Genomic DNA, 27,639 nt, shown 5'->3' with positions numbered 1-27,639 from the left:
TATATAACATACTGTTATCTGTCTTTTAATAATAACATTAATCTATCGGTTTTTTATTTTCTAAGTTAAAAGGAAAAAAAAAATAAGAAAATAAAATAAAATAAAATAAAATAAAATAAAATAAAAAACAACGCATATATTTTTCTTCGCATATCATTGATTTCTATTCGCCTATACACTTGACGTGAAACGAACCAAACATAAAAACTGATAGACGATAATAATAAAAAAAAATAAAACAAAAAAAAAAAAAAAAGAATAAAAAGAAAGTGAAAGAAGATAAAAAAAAATAGAAGAGTTTCGCATTATCGAAGGTGTTCAATGTTGTTAGCTAGTAATACAAGTTATGACTATTCTACGAATTTTTTCGAAATAATTTCGATCTAGACATTTTCAAATAGGAAAATCGCTTGAATAGGATAGAGAAGTTAGAGAGAGAGAGAGAGAGAAAAAAAGTGATCCAGGACAGGTCGGTGCGTATGAGGTCGTTAGTAGAGTTTCCAGCGGTGCATATCAATGAGGTCTATGAAAGGGGAGCGAAAATCTCATGGGAATAACGACACCCGTTATACGAAGGAACGAAAGAAGGTAACCGTATCTCGCGAGATACGTTACGTTCGAGAGGGTTGGTTGGTTAGAACGCAACAAGAATTTTTCGGAATCTAACTGACTCATGGGTGCTTAACGATAATCTGACTCCGTTACTAAAAGACGATTTTTCGGGATTCGTTTCGTGCCTCGAATAAAATGTCTATCATGATCTATCTAGGATATATACCCTTACTTATCTCTTACGTGTCGCATATTACTCGTGAAAAAATTTTCTCGAGTATCACCTCGATTATCATTGAACACCTAATTTCATCTTATACGTAGACTCCGGCCATTGATTAAACTTTTCTATATAGATATATATATATATATATACAAAATTATATTATTATATTTCACTTATAATTACCAAATCGCATTAATTAGTAGAAAATTAATTAGTAGAAAAAGATTTGTACGCTTGTCGTAAAAAAAAAAAGAGAAAAAAGAAAAGAAAGGAAGAAAGAAAAAACAATCCGTAAAATTGTGAATAAATCAAGAAATAAAAGAATAACAAAATACAAAAGAAGAAAGAGAAAAAATAAAAATAAGAAAAAAAAAAGTAAATAAATTAATTCAAATTCGTTCTAATAAAAATATCAATTTTTAATATATATATATCGTTAATAGAAACTTATAGATCTATTATGAACTATCGAGACTCCTAGACTCCTATCTTTCGAACTTATTATATTCATCTTTTCTTACGCTTTTTTCTCGATCATTCAACAGAAAAATTCAAGCCGAAGGATCGAAGGGTAGTGGACTCAGCTTATGCGAATGTATTCGTGCGTAGGTATGTGTGTCTGTGTATGTGTGTGTATGTGTGCGTTCGGGTCACAAAGTTGGTCTTGTTAGGCCGTGGCGAAAGGGGATTCTGATCAACGAAGCGTGCGAGCCCTAAGGGCTCTTCCTCTACCAGACACGCTTCGTTTCTCAATTGATTCTTTATTTTACAATCGCTCGTGGCCTTCTTTCCGGAGGACCGCGGAACACGTCGTGCGGGATAAGGACGTTAGATGCTTATCGTACCACCCTTCTTCCTTTTCGATGTATATTTTTTCTTTTCTTTTCTTTTCTTTCTCTTTTATTATCATTTTCTTTTTTCAACGAATATTTAAACTTCGTTCTCTTTCGTTCCATGTAAAAACGTAAAAACGTAAAAATTCTATTCAATCATCTATTATAAACAATATTACATCGATCAAAGTTAAAAGAAAATGCAATTAATTTTTTTAAATAAAATAAAAGAAAAGAAAAAGAGAAAAAAGAAAATCTCCATTTATGGAAAACAAATCGAAATAATTATAAATAATTATTGTCATAAACGTGGCTTAAATTGAATTAATAAAATGATCGATTAAAATATGTATTTTGCTAATAAATTTTTAATAGAAATGAAAAATTTTTTACTTTCGTTAATCCTCTAATAAATTAATTATCCTAATTCTAATATATAATCCTAATATATTATCCTAATATATTATCCTAATATATTATCCTAATATATAATCATTGCAGAGAGTCGAACCTCTACCCAGTCTTCCAGTTCCGGACTTGGAAACAACCATGCAAAAATATCTAGCACAAGTTGAAGTAATAACACCGAATCATTTGGAGAAGACACGAAATTTGGTTAGAGGATTTTTATCTGGATCTGGACCAAAATTGCAACAATATCTTTTGGAACGTAGACACAAGATAAATAATTGGGTAAGTTTTAATTTAAACAATTATAATACGAATATTGTTATTATATGTTAACTATATATGACAATATATATTGTCATTGTTCTTTTTCTTTTTCTGTCTTTTTTTTTTTTTTTTTTTTTTTTTTTTTTTTTTTAACAAAATAAACGAAAGATAAAAAGTCGTTTCAATGATATCTTCTTCTTGTCTGATTAAATATTCTCATGGAACAAGAAAGAAATAAGGGATTTAGATATGTCATAAAAGAGAGAGACAGAGATAGAGATAGAGAGAGAGAGAGAGAGAGAGAGGGAGAGAAAGGGACAAAGAGATACTGATAAAAAAAGACAAGAATGGCGAATCTTTTTCTTTGACTAAGTGGCACAACAGCACTTTCGTTTTAAGCCACCATGCCTCGAGAGAATTTACCTTCCGTAACGGTTGGTCCTACGCCATTGTAAGCATCCCTTTTCTCTCTCTCTCTCTCTCTCTCTTTCTCTCTCGTACATATTCGTCGAATATCCGTGTGTGTCCTTCGTGACTTTTGCGATCTTTCCCCCGTGTCTAGCACGCTTCGCACGTTCCCGTGGGATTCTTGGGCCGATGCATGCTGGCTGCTATACCATAAGCCAGACCCTATACCCTTCGTCCACCCACCCTCGCTTCGCAAAGCCCCCCGTGGCACATAAATAAATAAATAAATGGATTTACGGGGGCCTATGTACGCTACCTCTCTCTTCTTCCTCTATACTCATGCCTTTTCTCCTTCTATGCTTGAGTAAAGAGGGACGAGAGGTAGTAAAGGAATATCAGAGCAAAAGAGAGAGAGAGAGAGAAAGAGAAAGAGAGAAAGAGAGAGAGAGAGAGAAAGGAGAGTTCTTGCACAATGCAAATATTATAGGAAATGGAACGAAAAGAGAGAAGGGTTGCATTCTATACGATAATAAAAAAAATAAAACGAGATTTACTTATGTATATATATATATATATATATAAATTTTTTGTATAGAATTTAATAAGCATATAGCGTGAATTAAAAATTGTGTTCATCTTAAGATCAATGAAGAAACATAATAATACATCTACGAATAAAATTTGTCAAGTTTTCTTATCGAAATAATAAAATAATAATAATGTCTATGAAAGGAACTATGTACAATTGTCTTTTATATAAATATTATTATTATTTTATCATAAATATTTTGAAAATAATTTGGAGAATAATTAAAAATTTTTATATTTCATATTTCAAAAATTTATCTGCTTTTATGAAAGGCATCATTACTTGTTAAACATTAAAAACTTCGTTAAGGAAAGTCTAAAAGTTCGGTTTGGAAGGGTCAAAGAAAAAAAAGAAAAGAAAAAAAAAAAAAAAAAAAAAAAAAAAAAAAAAAAAAAAATCAAAAAAAGAAATGAAGGATATCCATGAAGAAGTCGTTAACTAGCAAAAAATAAGTAAAAAAGAAAAAAACAAAAAAAAGGAGGAAAAATATTCGAACCTATTGGAATTACTTTTACGAGAGGGTAGAAATAAGAAAATGTTTGGATATCAAGTTAGATTGAATTTTCTTTTCGTTGAAATGATGTTATTCAGGATTTACTATATAAGCAGATCGATCATTTCACAAATGTGATTGCCCAAGATATGTAGATGTGTTGTAATTTACATTACGTTACGTTAATTATCGATGAACCTATTGCTTACATGAAAACATTATTACGAAACTGGCAATCCCTCGTTTTTAAAGCGAACGATCTCTCTGTAATGATCTATAATAAGCCGACATTATCCTTAAGTTGACTTGGAAGATAAATTAATTAATTAATCGGAAACCAAGGGAATGGAATCGAATATCGACGATTTGGTGAGAGTGAAAGAAATAAAAAAAAAAAAAAAAAAGAAAAAAAAAAAAATGATCCTAGAGATACAAGATCCGTAAAGGTCTCTCCGATCGATCAGATGAAAACGAAGGCAAAGGAGAAAAGAATTCGCGAGAAAATTGCTTTTTCGTCCCTCTCTCTCTCTCTCTCTCTCTCTCTCTCTCTCTCTCTCTTTCTCGCTTAGGGTCCAGCTGAGTCTTTCTTTGGCCCTGTTAAAGCCGACAAAACGGAAATGTCGTTTCGTCTGTCGCTAACATACAACAGAAACGGTGAAAAAGAATTTTTCAAAAGGTAGACCATCACCTTAGCTACACACAATGTCTCCTCAATATTTCTCTCCACGCGTATATAAAACATTTTGTATATATACTAAATATATTATGGACGATCAAATGATTTTTAAACAGTTCTGGAAAGAGAGAGAGAGAGAGAGAGAGAGAGAGAGAGAGAAAACGTTTATTGTAAAGAAAATTTTAACGATTAAAATGAAAATAAATAAAATGTTAAAATTATTAAAAATTGTTATCTCTCATCAGTTTGATCAAAGTTCCAGATCGAATTTAACGAAACACAGGCGGACGAGAACAGAACAGGGTTGAGTTGGTTCGCGAATGAATAATGGAAGTTTCAATGAAATTTTCCAGCTCGCCGCGGGGCACCGTAATATTAGCTTACCGCCAGCACGATTCTCTCTCTCTCTCTCTCTCTCTCTCCCTCTCTTTCTTTCTCTCTCTCTCTTTCTCTCTCTGTAGTCAGCCTTAAAGCTCTTCCACTATGACAAAACCCATCGAGCTTACTGCTTGAACTGAGAACCCTTTCTCTCTCCCTTGGACTATATATTATTATCCGCAGCCTTTTCTTTTGACGATTTTTCTCACCTCTAAAAGAAAAAATATTAATACTTCTTCGAGAAATACAAAAGAAAAATGGGACGAGGAAGAAAAAAAATCGAACGAATGGAGAGAGAAAAAAATGAACATTGAAAATTATAATATCATTGTCGTCATTAATAGAAATTGAAAATATTAAATGTTAAAATTAAGACGATTTAATTATGATGAAATACTATTATCCATATTCATTATTATAATGGTAATAACAAAGAGGACAATGAAAATATATAAAATGGAAAAAGCTCGGAAAGAGCTATTAGCAGGCGAGAGAGTACACGCAAGATAAACGATAAAACCACGAGAAAGAGAAAGAGAAAAAGAGAAAGAAAGAGAAACAGGGATGGAAAAAGGGAGAAGGGTGAGAGGACACGTGTGCAAACGGGCGTGTGTCGATGCTTTGGAAAAGGGACGTCTCTCTTTACTCCCTACTTCAAGGAGACAGGAAACGACGAAGGACTAGAGGCAATAAACGTTTATAGCCTGGTCAAAAGCTCCATATCGGATGAACGTATCTCTTTCCTGCTTCGTGTAAACTCTAACTCTCTCTCTCTCTCTCTCTCTCTCTCTCTCTCTCTAAGTTCCTCTTCCAACGGGAACGTTTCTTCGTCGTTCAAAATTTTATCATACCTTTTGAAAATACATATCTTTCGTTGCAAACTAAATAAATAAAAAAAAAAAAAAAAAAAAAAAAAAACATATGTCATTTCGTTTCGAGCATAGATCAAACCAAAAGTTCTCAAACGATTTTAAAAGTCGATTACTACTCTTTCTTCCAAATGACTTTTTAAACTTCTGATGATAAGGTTTGATGATCTAAACAAAAAAGAAAAAAAAAGATAAGGAAAAAAAAAAAAAAAAAGAAAATAAAGAAGTCTAAAGAGTACACAAAAAGATGATCAATGATTGATCTTTCAAAATGCTTAAGAATTTTTTCTCATTTCATTCTTTATTTATAATTTGACAAATATATCACCATAGATATGAAATATTTTATACTAGTAAAATTATTGTATAATAAATGATTGATTTCTATACGATAGCATCGTTTCTTTTTATTTAAATACGTGAAACAAAGGATAAGGAGCGCGTTAAGAAAATTGCAGTTTTGAATAGATATAGTAAAAGTAGCAAGAATATCGTAATAGTCAGACCAAGAACGACCGAGTATAGAGAAAGAAAAGCCAGATGCGTTTGGAGGAAGAAGTATGAATTCGAAGGGGAAGGCAAGGCGGCCAAGGCGTGGAACCCTAAAGTACGCAACTTTTCTTAGGAATCCCCGTGGGCATGGAACGACGTCTCTCTCAAAAAAGAAAAGAGAGAGACAGAGAGAGAATGAATGAGGGAGAAGGAAAGAGGAAGAGAAAGAGAAAGAGAAAGAGAAAGTTTTCCAAGCTCGAAGAAGGAAGAAGGAAGAAAGAAGAGGAAGACGATGAAGAAAGGAAGGAAAGAACGATTCTTGGGAAGGTGACTTCAGCTTTCACACGCGAGAGGAAATTTAAGGGGAAAATATTTTTCCGTGACACGCGAGACTGTACACAGACACACACACACACATACACACATATACACACACGTATATACAAAGCTATGTGATAGCTGCTTCTCTTTCTAATGAAAGAGAGAGAGAGAGAGAGAGAGAGAGAGAGAGAGAGAGAGAGAGAGAGAGAGAGAGAGAGAGAGAGAGTGAAGCAGCTGCATAGGGTCCCTAAAGTTTTCTCTTTTTATTAGTGTAGTTCCCATAGCGATCGTGGAGATTCAACGTGTCGAGAATGATCGGAGTTGACGATAAAGGAAGCTTGCTTGCAGTAAATCGATATCCTTCTACGGCTGATGTGTGAAAAAAAAAAAAAAAGAAAGAAAAAAAATGCTTACCTTCTTCCTTCCATTTTCTTTTTATTGTTGAAGGAAAAAAAAAAAAAAAGAAAAGGAAAAAAGAAAAGAAAAAAAAAAAAAAAGAACTCCGATAGAAAGAGAGGAGTCCTTTGTCAAACGAGATGCTCCCTTTGTCGTTCGACTCTGCCACTTCGTTAAAACGCTACCGGGGAAATACTTTGTACCGGCTATCGAAAGTTCCAGTGGGATCAACTGTTCCTTTTGTTATGTTGGTTATCCTTGCAATTACGATGGGAAATAACATCGATTGACTTTTATCTCGTTGTTATATTTTCTTCTCTTAGAACGAAAATTTGCTTATTAAAAAAGACCAAAATTAATATTCATATAATGATTACGATATAATATTTCATATATAATATTCATTACAATATATATAACATTATAACACACACACATATATATACAGAGAGAGAGAGAGAGAGAGAGAGAGAGAGAGATGTTAAGTTTAAATAAAAAAAAATATAATCCAATAATAAAAAGTAAACATTAAAATAAGTACCTCTCTACGTAACGTTAATCTTGGCAATTTAAATGTTTGTCACCAGTATGGGTTTGTACGATCGGGTATCTCGTAGAGCTTAGGGTAGCGTTGGTAATCCCTTGTTGAAACAGCGCTAAGCCCTTACGGATTGTCTACGGAATCGTTGGTACGATATCGTGAAAATAAAAAAGAGAGAGAGAGAGAGAAGAAAAAAAGGGCTATAGAGCTCTCTCGCGGTTGGTTCATCACCCTTTTCCATCCATCCCCTATTGTCTTTAACTATGGATCTAACACAGGAGGTATATAAAATGAAGCGTAAAATATAAGAGAGACGAATTTAAAGAAGAAATTCTGAACAATATTCAGCTGTTGAAATGTTTATTTGCTACTCCGTTGTTCTTCTATCTTCTCTTTTCTCGCTGAAGTAATAATACGACGAATTTTTTTTTCTCCGACCGTAAAAATATTTCAGTCAGATCGTCAGGTGTTCTGAAGGAAAAAGAGAGAGAGAGAGAGAGAGAGAGAGAGAGAGAGAGAGAGAAAAAAAGAAAGATAAAAATAAAGTTAACGGGGTTTGGAAAAGAGTGATACGATCATACCTAAGAGATCGTTTGTGAAATTGGCTTCGATATATATCCGATGGCGAATGAGAAAATCGTCCCCACGTGAAACACCGAGGAAGAGCCAATCTCACCCTGGAGATTCACGGTAGTATAGTTCTGTGCCTCTATGGACCGCAGGCCTAAAACTTATAATCTTCTGAGATCACTGAGTTGGCTTAGGATACTATACTTCGTTTATCGTTACGGTGATACGAAAATCAAATTGATCGATGAAATTAAACGAATAAATAAATAAATAAATAAATAAATAAATAAATAAATAAATAAATAAAGAGAACAAATTAATTCTATTGACGTTAAATATATATTTGTTTATAAAACTTCCCTGGAACGGAGTCGAACAATTAAATTCCTATTAAATATTTTAATACATGGATTAAGAAAGATTTCTACGCACATATTGATTTTGAAAAATTGTTAACAACTATTCGGAACATCGAAAGAGTACTTAGATCAAAAGGATTGGAGTGACACTTGAAGAAAGACAGTGAACTTAAACGAAGAAGAGGAAGTATAACTTTTGTATTCGAGAAGCACTTAACAACACAAATATTTATGGTATCTTTCGGTTTCAAGCGAGAGAAGGGAAACAAAAAAAAAAGAAAAAAAGAAAAAGAAAAAAGAAAGAAAAAGAAAAACACAAGCCACTGTCTTTTCCAATGGAGAACACGAGTCATGAAATAGGGAAAAGAGAAGAGATGAGAAGAGTAGAGCAAAAAAAAAAAAGGGAGGGGGAGGGAGGGAAAGGAGAAATTCGACCCTCCTCGAATACGCATACCCCGCGGGATTAACCTTTAATTCTATCCTGACTCGCTCCCTTCGGCCTTGAAGAAGGGTCGTCCGTCCTCGTCGCGTCTACCGTGAACATCCTGAATGTTTCTGAAGCTCGACATCGACTGGAAACAAGATGGAAATGAAATTTTCCCAATGGATCAACGAGCGAGATTGCACAACGTCAGAATCCTTCGAAGTTAAAAAAAGAAAGAAAGAAAAAAAAGATAGAAAAATCTATATATATATATATATATATATATATATATACATATATACATACATATCGACAAAATTTTTTAACAAAGATCATGAATTTTCAAGAAAAAAAAAAAATGTGTATATATATATATATATATATATAAATAATATCTTGAACGAGCCAATTCATTAATTTCTCTATGTATTATTTATATTATGCATACATACATAAATACATACATAGATATGTATAGATGTACTATAGAGAGAAACTAAATGGAGTAGCTGGTCCAGCGGATCGATGCGGAGTTACCTGTAAAGTCCTCCCCTCCCCCACGTCACTAAACTTGCGTTCACACGATAAATCCTTAAAAATGTTCATTTTTATGATCTTAAAGAAAATGATCATATATAATACATATCATCGTAAAAGTTATATTAAGATTTACATAATCTAATTCCATTGTCCAGTTTTCTTTTCTATGATTCCATAAAAGCTACCTTATAGAAAGAAAAAGAGAAAGAGAGAGAGAGAGAGAGAGAGAAAGAGAAACTACCGAAACGTATAATAGAAAAACGGAAGGTGAATATTCTTACGTGAAATGACGAAAGACAATGATGTATGTATACATACGTATACATATATATGTGGCGGATCTGTATATGTACATATACACTGTCGATGATAAAAAATAGAAACACTAGGTGAGGTGATACTAGAAAAAGAGAATGACAAAGAGAGAGAGAGAGAGAGAGAGAGAAAGAGAGAGGGAGAGGGAGGGAGAGAGAGAGGTGCAAAGGTGTATTCCAGGCGCACATGTTAAAGTGCGCAGAATCCAGGGTAACGATTGCAGGAGAGCAACCGAAGGCAGCCGCCATGGCACGTCGCGTACAGGTAAGGCGAGACCGAGGCGATCTGGGTCACCACGACCTCGTCCTAAAGGCCGGACCTACTAGAGGTTACGACCAGCTTAAAGAGTCGCTCGATTTTCATCGATCGACCCTCTCCTTATATGATAACACCCTCTTTTATCTCTGTCTCTCACCTGCATTTTCTTCTTTCAAATTTATCGTCCCCAATCTAATTTTTTCCAACTTACTTGATCCAGGATAAAATAAAACGATCGCCGAACTTAGTGCCAAATCTAAAGTACTAAATTTTTTCTTCCTTTCTTTCTTCCTTTTTCTTGTTTTTTTTTTTTTGCCCCTCCTGGAAAAGTCATATCTTTAAAAATTTTCTCATCATCCTTTCATATGATCGCTGATTTTCTCTTTCGTCTCTATCTTTTATCTGTACGCGTATATGTTCTCAAACTTATCGCTCCAATCTGATTTCTTCAACACGTTTATCTTTTATTCATGAAACACAAAAAAAAAAATGAGAAGATCCTGTAGCAGGATATATAAGATTCTAAATACTTTTCATGAAGACTTCGTGTTATTAAACATTTTCCCAAAATGATAAATGTTTGTTATTAATTAAAGAATTCCTAAAGAATTAATATATTATTAATTGTTAATAATTAATGAGAATGAATTGATCAATAACTTTTCAAATAACACTGAACAATATTATTATGCGAACAATAATTTACTTTTATTCGAATGACTAATATTACAATAGATTATTGTCAAGATATTTCCAAAATTTAACCACGAGATTCGATAATGTGAACACTCGATCGTTATGTAGGAGGGTCGATCGATAACCTACAACGAGAATTACAGCTTTGGTAAGCCACAAGGAGTGTACAATGAATTATTTAAAGCTGACTCTTTATATAAAAGTAGGCCAATCGGAGATCGAATTTTTGATGAACGAAAATCGTGAGAGACAGAAAGAGAAAGAGAAGAAAAAGAAAGAAAGAAAAAAGAGAGAGAGAGAGAGAGAGAGAGAGAACAACATGGTTTCCTTTCTATCAAATAAATTCAAATTATTTCTTTGTGAATTTAAATTGGCCCAATTGAATGTCATTAATTTAATTAACTTGATAAATAATAGAATGCAAAAGGAAAAAAAAAAAGAAATAGATCGGAAATAAACAGAGAAAGTAAGGTGATATTAAATCAAGATGTTTTTGAAAGAACGAATAGAATACAGAATTCTCGAATTAATCCTCGAGCTTGCCAATGATACGGGAAACTTCCTGATCCCGTTTTCCTCATGGATCAACGAATATATCCCTGTTATCTCTATAACGCCGTCGAAATCTCCTCGTCGAGCTCTCCGCAATCCGTGTTGGACTGTTACTTGGCCCATCAGAAATTGATCGATCGCCTTTTGTAAGCAATCCCCAAAGGGATTGTGACCAAAGTCCGAACACCTTGCTAACTCATTATAATTACATGAAGAACAGAATACAACACGCGAGAAGACAAATTAATGTGTCTAATAAAAAAAAAAAAAAAAGAAAATAAGAAGACAAAGGATAGTCCTGAATAATTTTAATCTATAAATTAATTAAATAAAAAACTTAAAGACAACGAGGACGAGGACGATGACAAGGATCCACTTAATGAGATCGACGACGACATCAACAACAATGATGATGACGTTCGAATAGGACCATTGATAACAATGACAATGACGATCATTGAATAGGATCGACGATAATGACCGAATAGAATCGCTCTTGATTGCGAATCTTAGTCAAAGTTTGCAATCTGTTTTATTAATGTCTATCGAGAAAATAATATTCTTGCCAAAATTGATCCTATTGGTTCTTTGACATCATATAAATTATGTAAAAAAAAAACATATTTTTTGCATCACAATAAAACGACGAAATATTTAGATGATCTTATTTAAAAGGGATCAACCTATATATATATATATATAAGTTCCTTTTCATATCTCAAAAAGAAAGGAAAATATTTCATATCGATTGATTGATCTATTGATCGTCATATTAAAAAAGAAATAATAAATAAATAAATAAATAAATAAATAATTTTTGTCTCCCTACAAAGCTACGATTGGTGTCGAGTTTCCTTCAACGATACTTCATTAGCCAGTAGTGAGGATGAAAAGAGAGAATGAAAGAGAAAAAGAGAGAGAAAGCAAGTTAGGTCATAGAGGGTCAATGGAGAGTTCTAACCGATGGATACTGCAGCCCCTGTCAGATCCACACTCTCCTGTCGCCCTCCCGGCACCTTTTGCCGCGTGTATTCGAACAATGACGAAATACATGGAACGAGTGAAAGATATACAAACGTTGCTGGTTGCCAGAGAGCTTGCTGGGGTGGTCGATAAGGTCGAGTTTGCGCCTAACGGAGGGAGAGAGAAGAGAAAGATAGAGAAGGATAGAGAGAGGGATAGAGAGAGGGAGAGGGAAGGAGGAATAAAGAGAGGAATACTGAGGATGAGAGAAAAGGATAGATATGTCGAGGGAGGACTACCCAGTCGAGATGAATACAGACAGAAACAGACAGACAAAGAGGGAGAGAGGAAGACAGAGAAAGAGAAAGAGAAAGAGAGAGAGAGAGAGAAAGAGAATGTAGTCGATGGAAACTTGCAACGGCATCGTGTTCAGGCTTCTGTTGAAATCTCCGTAACGTGACACCAAGCAAACTTCGAACTGGCTTAGTTGATGTCTCTCGTTCACGAGCCCTCATCTACTCGATGCCTTCATTCTTACTAATTGTTCAATTACCTCGAAACTACAACAACTTGAAACGATTCACAAGATAACTTTAGAAATGTTTAAATTCAATTTTGATTATCTCCATATTAAAAATGAACTTATCCTATAATATTTATTTATTTCTCTTATTATATTATATTATTATTTTATATATATATATATATATATATATATATATATATATATATTTGATTTTATGAGTTATCAATAAAAATGTATTAATTCATTTCGACAAATAAAAGTTTGATACATTGAATACTCCTGTAAATTATTTTTAATAATTTGAAGAATAAAATAAGGAATAATTAAAAAGGTGAAAATATTTGAGATCTAACAAATATAACAAATAAATTGATCAATTTGAGAATATCATTTATGTAATCCTCGTTAATTTCGATAATAGAAAAAAAAGGACAAAAGAAAAAAAGAAAAGAATGAAAGAACAATTATTCACATTTACTCTGATTAATATGATTCTACTATTTCCTAAATGACGCTTTCGACACGTGAATTCAATCATTTAACCGGTCGAACGAACGCATTTAGATGTGCATATTATTGCATCATGGATTTCCTAAGAAGAACACGGCGAGATCAGACGAGAGGAGAGACGAATCTTTCGGTAATTTCAAGTTAGATCGTTAAAATGCCGTCACTTAAGAGAGTAGCATATACATTATTACCGAACTCTGAACAGGCTAAAAGTAAAATGCTTTGACCTGTTTCACTGATGAGATCGTTAAGAGATTCAAACGATTGACGAAAGAATTAAATTGTTCTAGTCGCGAGATAAAGGACAGAAAAAAAAGGAAAAAAAAAAAAAAATAATAAATAAATAAATAAAAAAAAAAAATAAAAAAAAAAGAAATTACATAAATCGTAGCTAATCGAATCGATTAAGATCATTAAAATAAAACGTTTTTGAAATAATCACACTTAACTTTTTTCTTAAGATCTATAACACCTATTATATGGATCTATCTAATTCATATCTACAGGATGGTTCAAAAGTTCTCTAATGATTTGGAAAAATTAATTATTCTTATCTAAAACTTGTTAAGCTTATAATTAAGCCTGCAGTTTTACAAATGTTAAACTAATAGTTTTACAACGTCAAAAAGGAATAAATAAGTAAATTAATAAAATAAAAAGATTTAAGAAAATAATAATTGATCTTTAAAATTACCTAGGAACTTTTGATCTATTCTGTATAAATATATATATATATATTTATTTATTTATTTATACAGATTATATATATATATATATATATAAACATATATATGTATAAAGAGATGATATATACTTTGAAAATAATTCAAGTAATGTATATACCACATTCGAGATTTGTCTAATAATGATGCATCAGAGTTGCACGAGGCAATAGCAAGCTCATTAAATCTGAGGAAAACCAGACGCTCATAGGTTTTGCAATATCTACAGGAGGATAGATCAGCACGCCAAGTAATTTATTGATACTCTATCATCTCCCACGAAGTAACTTATTATGTGTAACTTATTCTATAGTTGCTGCCGTTGCTTTAGTATAGTTCATTTCAATCTACATATAATTATCTACATCATTTTTAACATCTTTTTGTCTAAGATCTATATCTTGAAATGATAATAAAATAAATATAAATAAATAAAATTATACATCTCACATATATATATATATATATATGAGTGTGTGTGTGTGTGTATGCATATGCGTGTGTATGTGTGTGTATGTGTTGTTTAGTTCTTCCATAAAAACTCCCGTAAGACTTGAAAGACTATAAATTTTCATTGATTATCATCGATATTCGATCACACATGAGAAATAGACTTTATGGTTTAGCATGCAATCATCTTGCTTAATGGATTCCGAAAGCTTAAACCAATCCGCCTGACAGGCTGACGTTCGAAAATGGTTTCGAACTCCCACCGTGAATAGTCGCGTGCGCAACACACCGTTTCACCGAGCAAGTTTCTCGTACGCTATGTAATTTTTGATACGATCAATCTCTTCTTTTCCCTTTCTTTTTTTCTTTTCTTTCTCCTTCCTTCCTTCCTTTCTTTCTTCTTCTTCTTTTTTTTTCTTTCTTTCTATTTTTTTCTTTTTCTTTTTTTTGGTCAAATATAAAGAGAAACCGCTATCCTTGACCCAGAAGTATTCACATAATCTTATTATACCACATAAGAAAAAATATATAATGTTTCTTACGTGTATGTTCTCGTAATCCTTTGGAAATGCATAAATAATAATAATATTAATAATATTAACGATAATCAAATTGAAATGTAAACATTAAAAATTAAAAATTAAAAATTAAAAATTAAAAAGAAAAAAGAGAGAGAGAGAGAGTAAACAAATTCGAAAACACCAAGTTGGTAATGTAGGAATCTGTTCTCAAGATTTAACGCGATTTTTCAAACGATCGATCTCGCCGTCAAAATGTTAACAAAGAGATCTTTGTTGTACGTATATGACGAAAGTTAGAAATAAATGGGCGAAAAAAAAAGAAAAAGAAAAAGAAAGAAAGAAAGAAAGAAAGAAAGAACGAAAGATAAAGAAAAAACGATTTTATTGCAGTTATGCGTGCGAAACGATGATTATCGTATTTGTTCGGCTGGTACTACGTATGTATTTAACATAGGTAGAGACATACATATCTTCTTGATCTGAGCAATTTCATACGCGTACACGACCAAGATACAGATGAGCTCTCGTAAAGGAGTTAGGTGCAGATCTCGTCTGCTGTGGTTGCGAAGTGTAGATGCACGTGCACTTTTCGCATGATGCAATTTAGAAACAGTGGTTAAAAAATATGGACGAAAGATTTGCCGTCGTTAAGTACGCGTCTCTCGTATATCTTGAATAAGATTGCGTCGAGTCCGATGGAAAAATATTGACCGATCTTGTTACATTTTCTTCTTCTCTGTTTTCGTCGTCGTCGTCATCGTCATCGTCATCGTCGTAGTCGTCGTCGACGTTGTTACCGAACTATATAACGCGCGGCGTCTGTCGTTATTTCGCGAACGCGATTTGCGTTTCTCATTGCATTTAAAGCGCAACAAGCGTGCAACAGCTCACACGTTATTTGCGTAATTTGGATTTTGCATAAACATGGCGGCGATGCATTCGACGTTGACGGGGAGGGAAAAAGAAAAAAGAAAGAAAGAACAAAAAAAGTGAAACGACGAGAGATCTTTCTTTAACCCCCGCGCAATATTTTTTTTTCTTTTTCTCCGTTAAACACTCGAAACATTTTTCTTAACGAAAATTTATTAAATTATAATTCTTGGCCTAACCTTTTATCGAAAATAAAATAAAACTTATGCTAACCTTAATAAAATTTATCGATCGCATTATTCAACGCAATAAAAACGTATATTTCTTGGAAATAAGAAAATCATTAAAAATAAAAAGCTCTTAGAGAGAAAGAGAGAGAGAGAAAGAGAAGAAAAGAAAATTGTTAACCTCGATTAAAATACTTACTGCGACATTTCAGTCATACCGATAATTTACTTTCATAACTTCTCCTTCGTGCGTTCATCATTTTGATCGCTATTCGATATTCTTCGTTGCTTCTGGAAAATGATTAAACTGCAGCACCGCCGATATAAAACGATGAAAAATTCATAAAACGACAGCGGCCGATCAACCGAAAAGAAATAAGTTACTACGTTGATCAAATCACTTGAACTTTCTCATCACTTCTATTTTTGTTTTTATTGGCAACACTGTCCAAATTGATTATACGTAGTAAAAATTATTTTGATAGGAAGAAAAATTAATGTACTTAAATAACTTCATTCATTTATCGAATTGATTAATGATTAAAATTAAATGTTAGAAAATTAATAAAAATAACTTACGTAGAGACACATACACACACATACACACACACACACACATATACACGCACGTTAAATTATGCTTATTCAGTTATAATAATCGTCTATTGAATGTAAATAATTAGATCGTATCAAATAAATCCTTACTTGCTTGAGTTCTACTTCGTTATTATATAAAGGAACATTCTACTATACAAAGGATAAAGTCGTCACAACATAAAAAAAAAAAAACAAAGCTTTTAGAAACAAAAGAATATCGTACCCCGCGAAATACGAACGTCAAAATTTTTTTATTGTAATTATCTGAATAAATTAATCAACTTAATAAGAATAAAATCTTATTAATTAAAATAAAAGAATAATAATCAAAATCCAACAAATATTTCATTCTATATCCAATGAATTAGAATTTATCTCTTCTATGAATTCTTCTTTTTTTCAATTATAACACGTTTTCATTTTGTTCGTTCGTTCGAATTTCATTTGTCCTTCTTCTTATCTCTCTCACTTTTTCAAAATTTTCAAAAACAATGGAATTAACGTTAAATCTTTAATATTTAATATTTTAATCGCATGCGATTGGTACGATTTCGCGCCATGAATGTCTCTTTTTTTTTTTTTTTTTTTCACTAAACTATTAAAAGTTCAATATTTGAAGGTACATAATAATGTGTCTATTATAATCTATAGGCAAAATAAAACTCTTTAATTGATCGACTTAATTAAGTAAAGAAAGAACAATATAACGTTGCTTAATTAATCATCAATTCATGAATCATCGAACAACGGTAACCTTAACGAATTTTATATTAATTTTGTATCGGTCGAATTATTATAACCTCAAAAAAAAAAAGAAAGAAAAGAAAAAAAAGAGTAGAAAAATTATAAATAAACGAATTTGTTTATAGATAAAAATAAATAACTATTCGTTGGATTAAGCTTTTTAATTAATACAAATATATTGAAATTAAAAATGAATCAAATATAAGCGATATTCAAAAAGTATCAAAGGCCAAAAAGGATCATAGTAAATGGTTAAGAAAGAAAATTCATATCGCGTAAAGACTTATCGCGATAATATTACGTATATACGAGGAAATGGCTTTCAAGAACGCTTTCGATCGAGCTCCTGGTTGCTATCTATAGACCATTTGAAAGCAAACCTAATCCGTTATATCGACATGCAGACGACTTCGTGAAACTTGTATAGAAACGTCGAGAGTTCGCTTGCGATGTGACCCAGAATAGTATGGAAAAAAAAGCTGACTCTAACACGTGCATACCGTACACGAGTTATTACAATTATAAAACGTCCGCGTTACTGCGGAAGTCTATACGCGGATTCCAAAGAGGAAATTGTTTCTTTTTTTTCCACGAACTTACACTAAAAATAAATACAGTTTCCTTCGACTCGCATGTTACCGACCAAATCTGCTGCTTCCTACAGGCGTCAAACAATAATAATTTAAATAATTATTTAAATATTATCATAGATATAATTTTATTCTAAAACATACACACACAGATATATATATATATATATATATATATATATATGTAATTTGAAATGCGATAAATTGTCATAAATTTATTCATGCATTTGCCAAAGAGTAGAAAATTAATATTCATAATTTTCATTCATTATTAAATAATAGATAATAGATAATAGATAATAATAATAATAATAATAAAAGAATTAAACTTTCAAGTAAAATTTCATCCCTATGACGTTAATTATTTTATGATTGAAGTATTCTCTTTCTGTCAGGTGTCAAGAAATTTGTAGAGAAAAGAAAAGAAAAGAAAAGAGGAAAAAAGAAAAAACTTCCAATAAATTCTTAATCCGACAAGGAAAAAAAAAAAAAAAAGAAAAAAAGAAAGAAAAAAGTATGCATATTACTTTTACATACAAAAAAATTTCTTTTCATACAAAAACATCGAGGATGGTCGCGCGAAGCGTCCGACGAGTCCATTAAATACGGATTAAACGACAAAATTGCATGGCCCTTTAATTCCCTAATTCCCTTCTGTGCGAAAAGCCATTGAAAATATTCTGTCGCATCGTCGCGTTAAGAATGAATTAAAAAAAAGAAAAAAAAATACAAAGAAAGAAAATTAATTATAATAATAATAATAATAATAATAACAATAATAATAATAATAATAATAATAAGGATAAAAAATAATTAACATCATTTCTAAATAAACATGAATTATAATCAATGAATTAATGTGTCTCTATTTTCAGGCTACCGATTGGTGGTTGTACGACATGTATCTATCTGTTCCTTTGGCATTACCGATCAATAGTAATCCAGGCATAGTATTAGAAGGAAAACAATTTACTAATCAGCAGGATGCAGCAATATTTCTTGGAAGATTTATAATGGAACTCCTTAATTATCAGGAACTGCTGGACAGGTAAAAAACAAAGACGATCAATCCAATTAGAAAAGAAAAATTTTTCCTTCTTCTTTTTCCTTTTTTTTTTCTTTTTCATTTTTCTTTCTCTCTTTCTTCTTCTTCTTCTTCTTCTTCTCTCCCTTTCTTTTCTCCAAGCAAATTTCCTTTTGTAAAATTTTCCTTTATCGTAACGATCAAGAAACGTTCGTCCTGAAGAAGTGACGTCTTCAGAATGAACGTTTCAATTTCACCGATGCGAGAACACGTTCTTTTGGATACAAGTACCTGGAAGTTACTACTTTATATCCTTTGTGGAAAGGGAAGTTGAACTGAACTGAACTGAACTGAGCTGAGCTAAGCTAAGCTAAGCTAAGTCGTCGCCCACTCGAATCTTGAAGAAGCAAGAAAGCGAAGGAGGAACCATGTAAAGGATGAATGCCTTCGAGGAATCGTTCGAACTACTGATTTCGTTCAGGACAAAAAGAAGCCACACTGAAATCAATTTAGAGAGAAGGCACGTCTTTCTCTCTGTCTTTCTCTCTCTCTCTCTCTTTCTGTCTCTCTCACTTTCTAGAAAGGAAATCCGGTTTCTAAGATCCATAGAATACCGAGCATAAAGAGGATAGACAGAGATAGTGTAGAAAGGGATCACAGCCCTTTTCATTTTGCCTTGCTAAAAATGAACTTCTCCTTTTTGCTTTTTATTTCTTTTCTTTTCTTTTCTTTTCTTTTCTTTTTTTCTTTTTTTTTTGTTTGTTCTTATCTCCTCTTTTTTTTTCTTTTTTTTTTTTTTTTTTTCTTCGCCTAAGAAGAAACTTTAGATGAAGAAAAAAAGAGAAAAAAAAAAAATGAAGGAAAAGAAAAAAAACCAGACAGAGATTTTTTTCTTTTGCTTTCAAGAAATCTTTATAATTTAACACTACTTCTTTTCTTCTTTTATAGATCCGAATTAGAAATCGAACGGGTTAAATCGAAGGACGGAAAGACAATGCAACCTTTATGTATGGCTCAGCACTATCAAATGTTTCGAATATATCGACGACCTGGTATCAACGTTGATGAACAAATCATTTTTGACAGAGCTACTTCCGGTGATCATATTATAGTTGTACATCATAATCAGGTATTACAACAATCCTGATTATTATTTCTTTATACAATAGAGAAAGAAAATGAGAGAAAGGGAGAGAGGGAGAGAGTGAGAGAGAAAAACTAATGACTTCAAGGCTATTCTTTGTAGTTTTATAGTGTTCCTGTTAGAGCGTCGGATCGAGGACGAATCACTGAAAGCGAATTGATACAACAGATTTTAAAAATCATGGAAACAAAGGCTAATCCTGTAACACCTCCTATTGGTATCCTAACGACTGCCAAAAGACCAGTCTGGGCAAAAGCAAGAGAAGAATTGATGAAAAGTATGTACTTAATGTTAATCACTTGACATACAATGACGTCTCTGAGACGTCATTCATTTCATGTGCCATTGTAGACTTTGACGTCTCCGAGACGTCAAGAATTGTCTTTGGCGACTAAATTACGTCCATAATAGATAGCATCCAAAAGAGCGAGATTTGGAATCAAATTTTATGAATTATGCGAATCCAATTCTGGGTATTGCTATCGATTTCAAATATACACAGAACAAGACGTAATTCAAGGAAGTAATGAACCTGTATCGGAGAGTGTTGTCATTCAACTAACCGAACCCATTTTAGGGAAAGGATATAACTTGTTCCTAGACAATTGGTATTCATAAAAAAAAAAAAAAAAATATGGGTAATTCAACAAAAAAAAAAAAAAAAGAAAATAAAAAAAAATGATAATTAAATGGTAAACTACGGACGCGTCTAAGCGCATTTTATTTGTATGTCAAGGGTTTAATAATTTATTTTAAATATATATATATATATATATATATAAATTATTTATATTTTAATTATATATTTATAAATGTGCAAGCGAACTAATAATATTTATTAAGAATTATCACAATTTTTCAATCGTTTAAATAATAAACTCCATAAACGTTATTACAGTAGTAAAGTAATTTCTAATTAATTAATTATCATCAATTATCTGTATCTAATTAATCTATATATATATATATATATATTTGACGGTTAGATAATTATAGTTATCGTTTGATCGCTTATATATCAATATTCGCAATATTCCCATAACAACCCTTTACTCGACTTTATATCTAGAGTAAAATTTACAAGGCATCGTTATAAATTGAGTAAGTGATGAGAGATAATGATATAAAGACGGTCGACAGAGAGAGAGAGAGAGAGAGAGAGAGAGAGAGAGAGAGAGAGAGAAAGAGAGACAGAGAGAGAGTTAGGATAGATAAATGGAGTAAAAGGAAGCTCTCCCTTTGTCACGTGCGATAGTAGCAAGGGATGGTTATCTCTTATTGAAAGAAAAAGAAAGAGAGAGATAAAGAGAGAGAGAGAGAGAGATGCATTACGTTAAATGTTGAAATAATTAAAGATAATTATTATACATATACCTATGTAAATGTATACTTACATGTAAATCAATAATTACATTTTTACAGATGAACGTAATCGTCACAACATAGAATTATTAGAAAGATGTTTATGTATCGTTTGCATCGATGATGACGTCTTACCAGCAACATTCAATAATCCGTATAGAACGAATGATAGATGGATAGGTGAACGTGATTTAGCAAATGTACTTCATCACATTCTTCATGGTGGTGGATCTCGACATTTGGCTGCTAATCGTTGGTTCGATCAAACTGTCCAATTGATACTCGGCAAAGTAATAATCATCGCTGTATTTGTATTATTCATTATATGGATTAATATGCGTAAAGAAATACAGAATGATTCACCTTTGTTGATTTTGTTTAATATTGAAAATTCTCTTGTCTTTTATCTCATAGGACGGTCTATGGGGTGTCTGTTACGAACATTCAGCGGGCGAGGCTCCAGCAATTTTAAATGCCATCGAGGAAATAACAAAAAAGATTGAATCCATGGCACCGATCGAAGAAAATTTAGTACCGTCTCATCTTCCAGCACCGGAAAAACTCGAATGGAATCTATCAGAAGTCAGTTTGAATAATATCAGAGAAGCTTCGAGTAATTTTGACGCGTAAGTGTATTACTCGATCCCTTTTTTGTATTATTTTTTTTTTCTTTCTTTTTTTTTTTTTTTGGTAAAAAAATGAAAGAAAAAAAAAGAGAGAGAGATAACATTCATTAATCTTTAAATGTTTAGACTCGTCGAAGATTTAGATTTATGCGTTTTAAATTTCTCGGATTATTCGAAGGAATTTGTAAAATCATGCAAAATAAGTCCGGACGTTTACATACAACTGGCATTACAATTAACATATTTCAGGTAATTTTACTTATACGATTAATTCATTCTAACTTCATAAGTATCTATAATAATATGTTACTATGACGTGTCTTATAGACTGCATGGAAAATTAGTAGCTACGTATGAAAGTGCTGGTATTCGTCGATTTGCACTTGGAAGAGTGGACGTTATAAGAGCAGCAAGTCCAGAGGCCTTAGCTTGGGCGAAGGCTATGTGTCAAGGCGATCCTGAAAGTCAATCAACTAATCAACTTAACAACATTCAAGACGAAGGCTCTAAAAGAGTTCAGTTCACCATTTACAGTGTAACTGAAACTTGACACACATTTTTTCTAAACAATTGTTTTCTTTTAAATGAATTCATTATTTCATCATTCTAAACATTAATATTTTCATTGATAGTCTATTAATGTTTACATAGTATCGAGAAAAAAAATATATTGGTAAATAAAGGGATGGGGGCGGAAGGGGGAAGGAGGGAGGAGGGAGGAGGGGGGAGGGGGAGGGGATAACAAAACGAAAGAAGGAGTATTTTTTTTCGCGAGGAAAGAAAAAGACAAGTCAATTAGATATATTACTATACCCTTACTTTTTGTACCCAATCGAGTGTTTGCAGGATGCTTTTAAGGGGATTTTCCGTTTGTTTTCCTATCGAACCTTCACCCTCGTTGGATGCGCAGGCAAACGCCTATTGTTTCTCATTTATTTCATTGTTCCTTCATACGATCTCTTTTATCTGGATACTATGTATACTGTACAGCAATAACGATAACAACAAGAAAAAGTATCGACTATATTAATAGTGAATTGGTCTATGCAACGTACACTATTTTTATATTATTTACTTGACCTAGATAATTATCGCATATATATATATATATGTATTTTTTTTCTTTCTCCTTCTTCTTTTTTTTTTCCCCTTCTTTTTTATCTTTTAACGTAAAACGTTACTTTACGTTCTTGAGCTGACCTTGACGGGGAAAAAAACTACTATGCTATAAAAATTTATCTATATCACGAAGTATTATAATTTTAAAAAATTCTTTCGAGGGATAAATAATTTTTTTTTTTTTTGTTTTTTTGTTCTTTCTTCTTTTCTTCTTCTTTTTAAGTTAAATACACTTCTACATTGAGTTTAATTCTTATTGTAATATTTGTTTTCTCTTTTTTTTTTTTTTTTTTTTTGTTTGTTTATTTGTTTATTCCTTTTAGGCGGATAGAATCAAGGAATTGTTCGACTTGGCAGTACAAAGACAAACTAAGGAAATGAATGATAATATAACAGGACGAGGAATCGACAACCATATGATGGGGCTACGTTATGTTGCGAAGGAGGCCGGAGAACCGATCCCGGACATCTTCACGGACGAGGCTTACAAGATCGTTAATCACTTCGCTCTCTCGACTTCGCAGGTCAGTATAATCATGATCGATCATCCATCTACGTCCTACTCGACTAAAATGTCTTTCATTGGCGTCTGCATTCAAATTATATCTCAAACAAAGACTATTGTTTTAATTCTAAATCTATTATATTAATGTTATAATAAAAATTATTTTTTTATTTTGTTTTTTTTTTTTCCTTTTTTTTCCTTTTTTTTTTTAATCTTTACACATGTAAACTATACGTCAAAAAGTTTTGAATTCAAATAAATTTATGATATAGAAGATAGGTCAAAAGTTCATACGCGATATTAATGAAATAATTATTGTTTCATTTTTGAGACTTTTTACGCTTGTAACATTAGACTTGTAGTTTTTATAAACTAAAAACTTGTTTGTTTGTTTTGCAAATTTAAAAAAAAGAAGAAAGAAAGAAAAAGAAATCCCAATAAAAGAATAATTGATTTTTTTTAAATCGCTATAAAAAATCTTTGTCCCATCGTTATAATTAAAGATGCGTAAATGACTTTTGTTAAATATTTTTAAAATTAATGTAGACGCCTATGAGATCCATAAATTATACTATTTAACGCTATTACAAGGATATATTAATCAAGATCTCGATCTTTCCTATGAAGATCTATAAAAAAAAATCATGAGATATATTTGATCATTCCCTTAGTTATGATTACTCAAAGCAACCTTGATCATCATTTAAAATTTAACAATTATCTCAATAAATATTATACATTTAAAGATCCTCAATATGGAAAAATAAAATATGTATAATAGAGTTGAATAAAAATAATTTGAAAAAAAATCCTACAAAGGAAGAATTTTATTGAGTTGGGTCGTTACTTTTGGAGATCCAATTTGGTAACAAAGGTAATTGCTAGGGGCTTCCGGCTCTATTGAAAGACCGGATGCAATCCACGTCTCGAGTTTCCAGTTGTCGGAAGTGACGTTGTAAGCCTGATTCTATTCTAAAGGAACGAATGAAGAAGAGGGTGCGACGCGCATAATGTCTACCATTAAAATTGTACAAAAGCAATTTTCACTTCAATTTTTCATTTCGTATTTCTCTTCTTATAAATTATTATCCTAATTGAATTATTAAATTAATTATTATTATTATTAAATAATATTAAAATTTTCATTAAGAAGTTAATGAAAATTTCCTAAAAAAAAGAAAAAAAAAAAGAAAAAAAAATTACTACAAACAAATCATTATTTACTTATTTTTTTTTTCTTTCTTTCTTTCTTTCAACAGGTTACCACAAAGACACACGCTTTTGTTGGATATGGTCCAGTAGTTCCAGACGGTTATGGATGCTGTTACAACATGCAAAAGAACAAATTTATCTTCCAAATTTCGGCCTTTCACAGTGACGGTCAAACAAACTCGTTACGTTTCGCTCAGACCCTCGAACAAGCATTAAGAGATATGGCGACTATGTTAAAGAATTCTAATAAGAGATAAACACATGTTTATTAGGGGAAAAAACAAAAACAAAAACAAAAGAAAAGTTCGCCTAAAATGCGAAGCAAAACAGACAGGCAGACAGTGAGAAAGACAGAGAGAAAGAGAGAGAGAGAGAGAGAGAGAGAGAGAAAACAACGAAATGTTATTAGATCATTGATGACCTTGTGAAACGATGAAAGTATTTATTATCTATTGCAAAATAAAAAGGAAAGGAAAAGATATGGAAAAAAAAAAAATAAATAAATATATAAGAAAGTACGTGAGAGTGATAATGAAATAGATACAATAAATACATGGTATGATTAAAAAGTTCCTAGATAATTCTAAAAATCAATTATTCTTATCCGAGATCTTTCTTCGAGGCTAAAACTTTTATGTTTCAATACTTATTACTTGCCTAATCATGAGCCTAAAAAAAGGTCACAAAAAATGGTAATTGATTTTTATAATTACCTTGGAACTTTTGATCATTCGAATATGAATACATACATACATACATACATATAATACATACATAAATACGTACAAACATACTACATAAATCTTATTATACGTAACTTAGCTAAAATGATATAATATAATATTATAAAACTCAATGCTCTCGCACAATTGTTAGTTTTATCTGAATGGTTTATTATATTATATAATCTTTAAAAAGTATAATGAAAGGAAAAAAGAAAGAAAAAGAAAAGAAAGAAACAAAGAAAGAAAGAAAGTAAAATCTCATCGAATGCTGTCGTAGATTTTAAGGTACATAACACACACATATATATATATATATACATATATATATCTACACACCCACATACACACATACATACATATACATACATATATATTTCTCCGATATTACGGCACTATTAATACCTCGTTATCTGTCTTTTCTTTTAAAAAAAAGAAGAAGATGAAGGAAAAAAAAAGAAGAGAAGAGAGAAAAAGGACACAAAAAAAGTAACTAACTAATTGAACTAAATTAATCTAATCTAAACTAAACTAAACTAAATCGATTAAACAAAAAGAGACGAATGTTCGCATTGAAAAACACTTATCTTCTATACGGCGACTCGCGGGTAAGAATAGAAAAGAAAAGAAGAGAAAGTGGAGAAAAAAAAGAAAATTAAATAAATAAAAATAAAAAAAGGTGTTAAAAAAAAAAAAAAAAAAGAAAAAAAAAAGAAAAAGAAAATAGAAGAGGGTAGCCGTTTGCGTGTAGTAGGCAATATAGAATTCGGTCGGTCGTAAAACTTTTAGCTCATCACTTCCTAAAAATGTGCCATTCGCGCGGGCGCTGGTTTGTTAATGGTTTTATTTATAAAAAAAAAAAAAAATCATAATATATATATGTATATATATATATATATATATATATATATATATACATATGTGTATGTGTGTGTGTGTGTGTGTGTATGTTACAAGAAATCTAAATTGATTTTTTTTATTTCATATATTATATATATATATATATATATATATATATATATATATATATACATAGATTTTTTTTTTATACAGCGTTTGAATCATTCGTTACTTATCCTTATCTTCTTGTTATTGTTATTAACTATATTGTTATTGTTGTTAATTATTGTTATAAATATGAACATTATTATGTCGAGGAATATTTTGAAAGAAAAAAATTCCTTTTGAAAGAAAATACGTAATGGATCGTAAATATTCGTAAAGTGAGCCAAAAATTCTTAAAGTAATATTAAAAATCATTTACTCTTTTGCTAGACAATGTTTAAATTAATGTTCTTTCTTTTTTTTTTTTTTTCTTTCTTTCCTTTTTCTTTTCTTTCTTTCTTCCTTTTTTTTTTCTTGACAGATCGTAAGAAACCGCAAGCTTAGTAAGCTTACAAAATTACAAGCCTAATTACGAGTTTAAAAAGATCACTTAGAAATAAAGAGCAATTGATTTTTAATTATTGCTTAAGAACTTTTGGTCCGCTTAAAAACTTTTGGACCACATCCCGTTTGTAGAAATAGTATTAATATATTTAAGTTGTGACACATAGTATTATAATAATAATAATAATAATAATAATAATAATAATAATAATAATAATAATAATAATAATAGCATAATAATAAAAAAAAAAAAAATAATAATAATAAAAATAATAATAATAATAATAATAATAATAATAATACTAATACTAATAATAATACTAATACTAATATTAATAATAATAATTAATGGTATTGTTATATACAAAAAAAAAAAAAAACAAAAAAACAAAAAAATAAAAATAAAAAAAGAAAATATAAAAAAAAAAAAAAATGTAAATGTGAACGTCGAGCGCGCGCGAATGACACGTTAACGTTAGCGACACTTTTAAACACGTGGCCAATCGTTCGTATGTTGGCGCCCGCACAGTAAACTCTTGTCCAATTCTTAGATAGGTCGATAGATCAGTTCTCTTATATGGATTAAGGAGCAACGATCTATACATCGACGGATAGCTCTATCTCTGTCTATCTTTCTTCTCTATCGCGCTATC

General features: G+C 31.3%; 1 protein-coding gene and 1 long non-coding RNA gene across 6 annotated transcripts in view; one reads left to right on the top strand and one right to left on the bottom strand.

Moving 5' to 3' along the window:
• The window catches only part of LOC124955835, a 31,519-nt gene extending 14,704 nt beyond the window's left edge, over positions 1-16,815 (bottom strand). For 2 of the 3 annotated variants that reach the window (XR_007102997.1, XR_007102998.1), the window contains exon 1: positions 16,152-16,456. This is a non-coding gene — a long non-coding RNA (uncharacterized LOC124955835). Of the gene's footprint in view, positions 1-16,151; positions 16,457-16,657 lie in introns of those variants that run through there. The other variant, XR_007102999.1, reaches the window with a different exon arrangement.
• On the top strand, positions 103-26,832 carry LOC124955830 (choline O-acetyltransferase). Of its 3 annotated transcripts, XM_047510847.1 has the most exons (12): positions 108-588; positions 1,324-1,387; positions 2,113-2,304; positions 18,759-18,931; positions 19,856-20,036; positions 20,154-20,328; positions 21,474-21,703; positions 21,828-22,039; positions 22,166-22,288; positions 22,367-22,574; positions 23,482-23,682; positions 24,923-26,832. In XM_047510847.1, exons 3-12 carry the CDS (start codon positions 2,161-2,163, stop codon positions 25,130-25,132), a joined length of 1,857 nt encoding a protein of 618 aa, XP_047366803.1. In that variant the 5' UTR covers positions 108-588; positions 1,324-1,387; positions 2,113-2,160; the 3' UTR covers positions 25,133-26,832. The 3 variants fall into 3 exon arrangements, with proteins under 3 accessions (XP_047366802.1, XP_047366803.1, XP_047366804.1); XM_047510846.1 differs by lacking the exon at positions 1,324-1,387 and having other exon boundaries at positions 103-588; XM_047510848.1 differs by lacking the exon at positions 108-588 and having other exon boundaries at positions 1,147-1,387.
• The last annotated feature ends 807 nt before the right edge of the window (positions 26,833-27,639 follow it).

The sequence above is a fragment of the Vespa velutina genome, chromosome 19 (genome assembly GCF_912470025.1).
Source record: "Vespa velutina chromosome 19, iVesVel2.1, whole genome shotgun sequence".
NCBI classification, from domain to species: Eukaryota; Metazoa; Arthropoda; class Insecta; order Hymenoptera; family Vespidae; genus Vespa; species Vespa velutina.
This window is presented reverse-complemented; position numbering and strand designations above follow the sequence as displayed.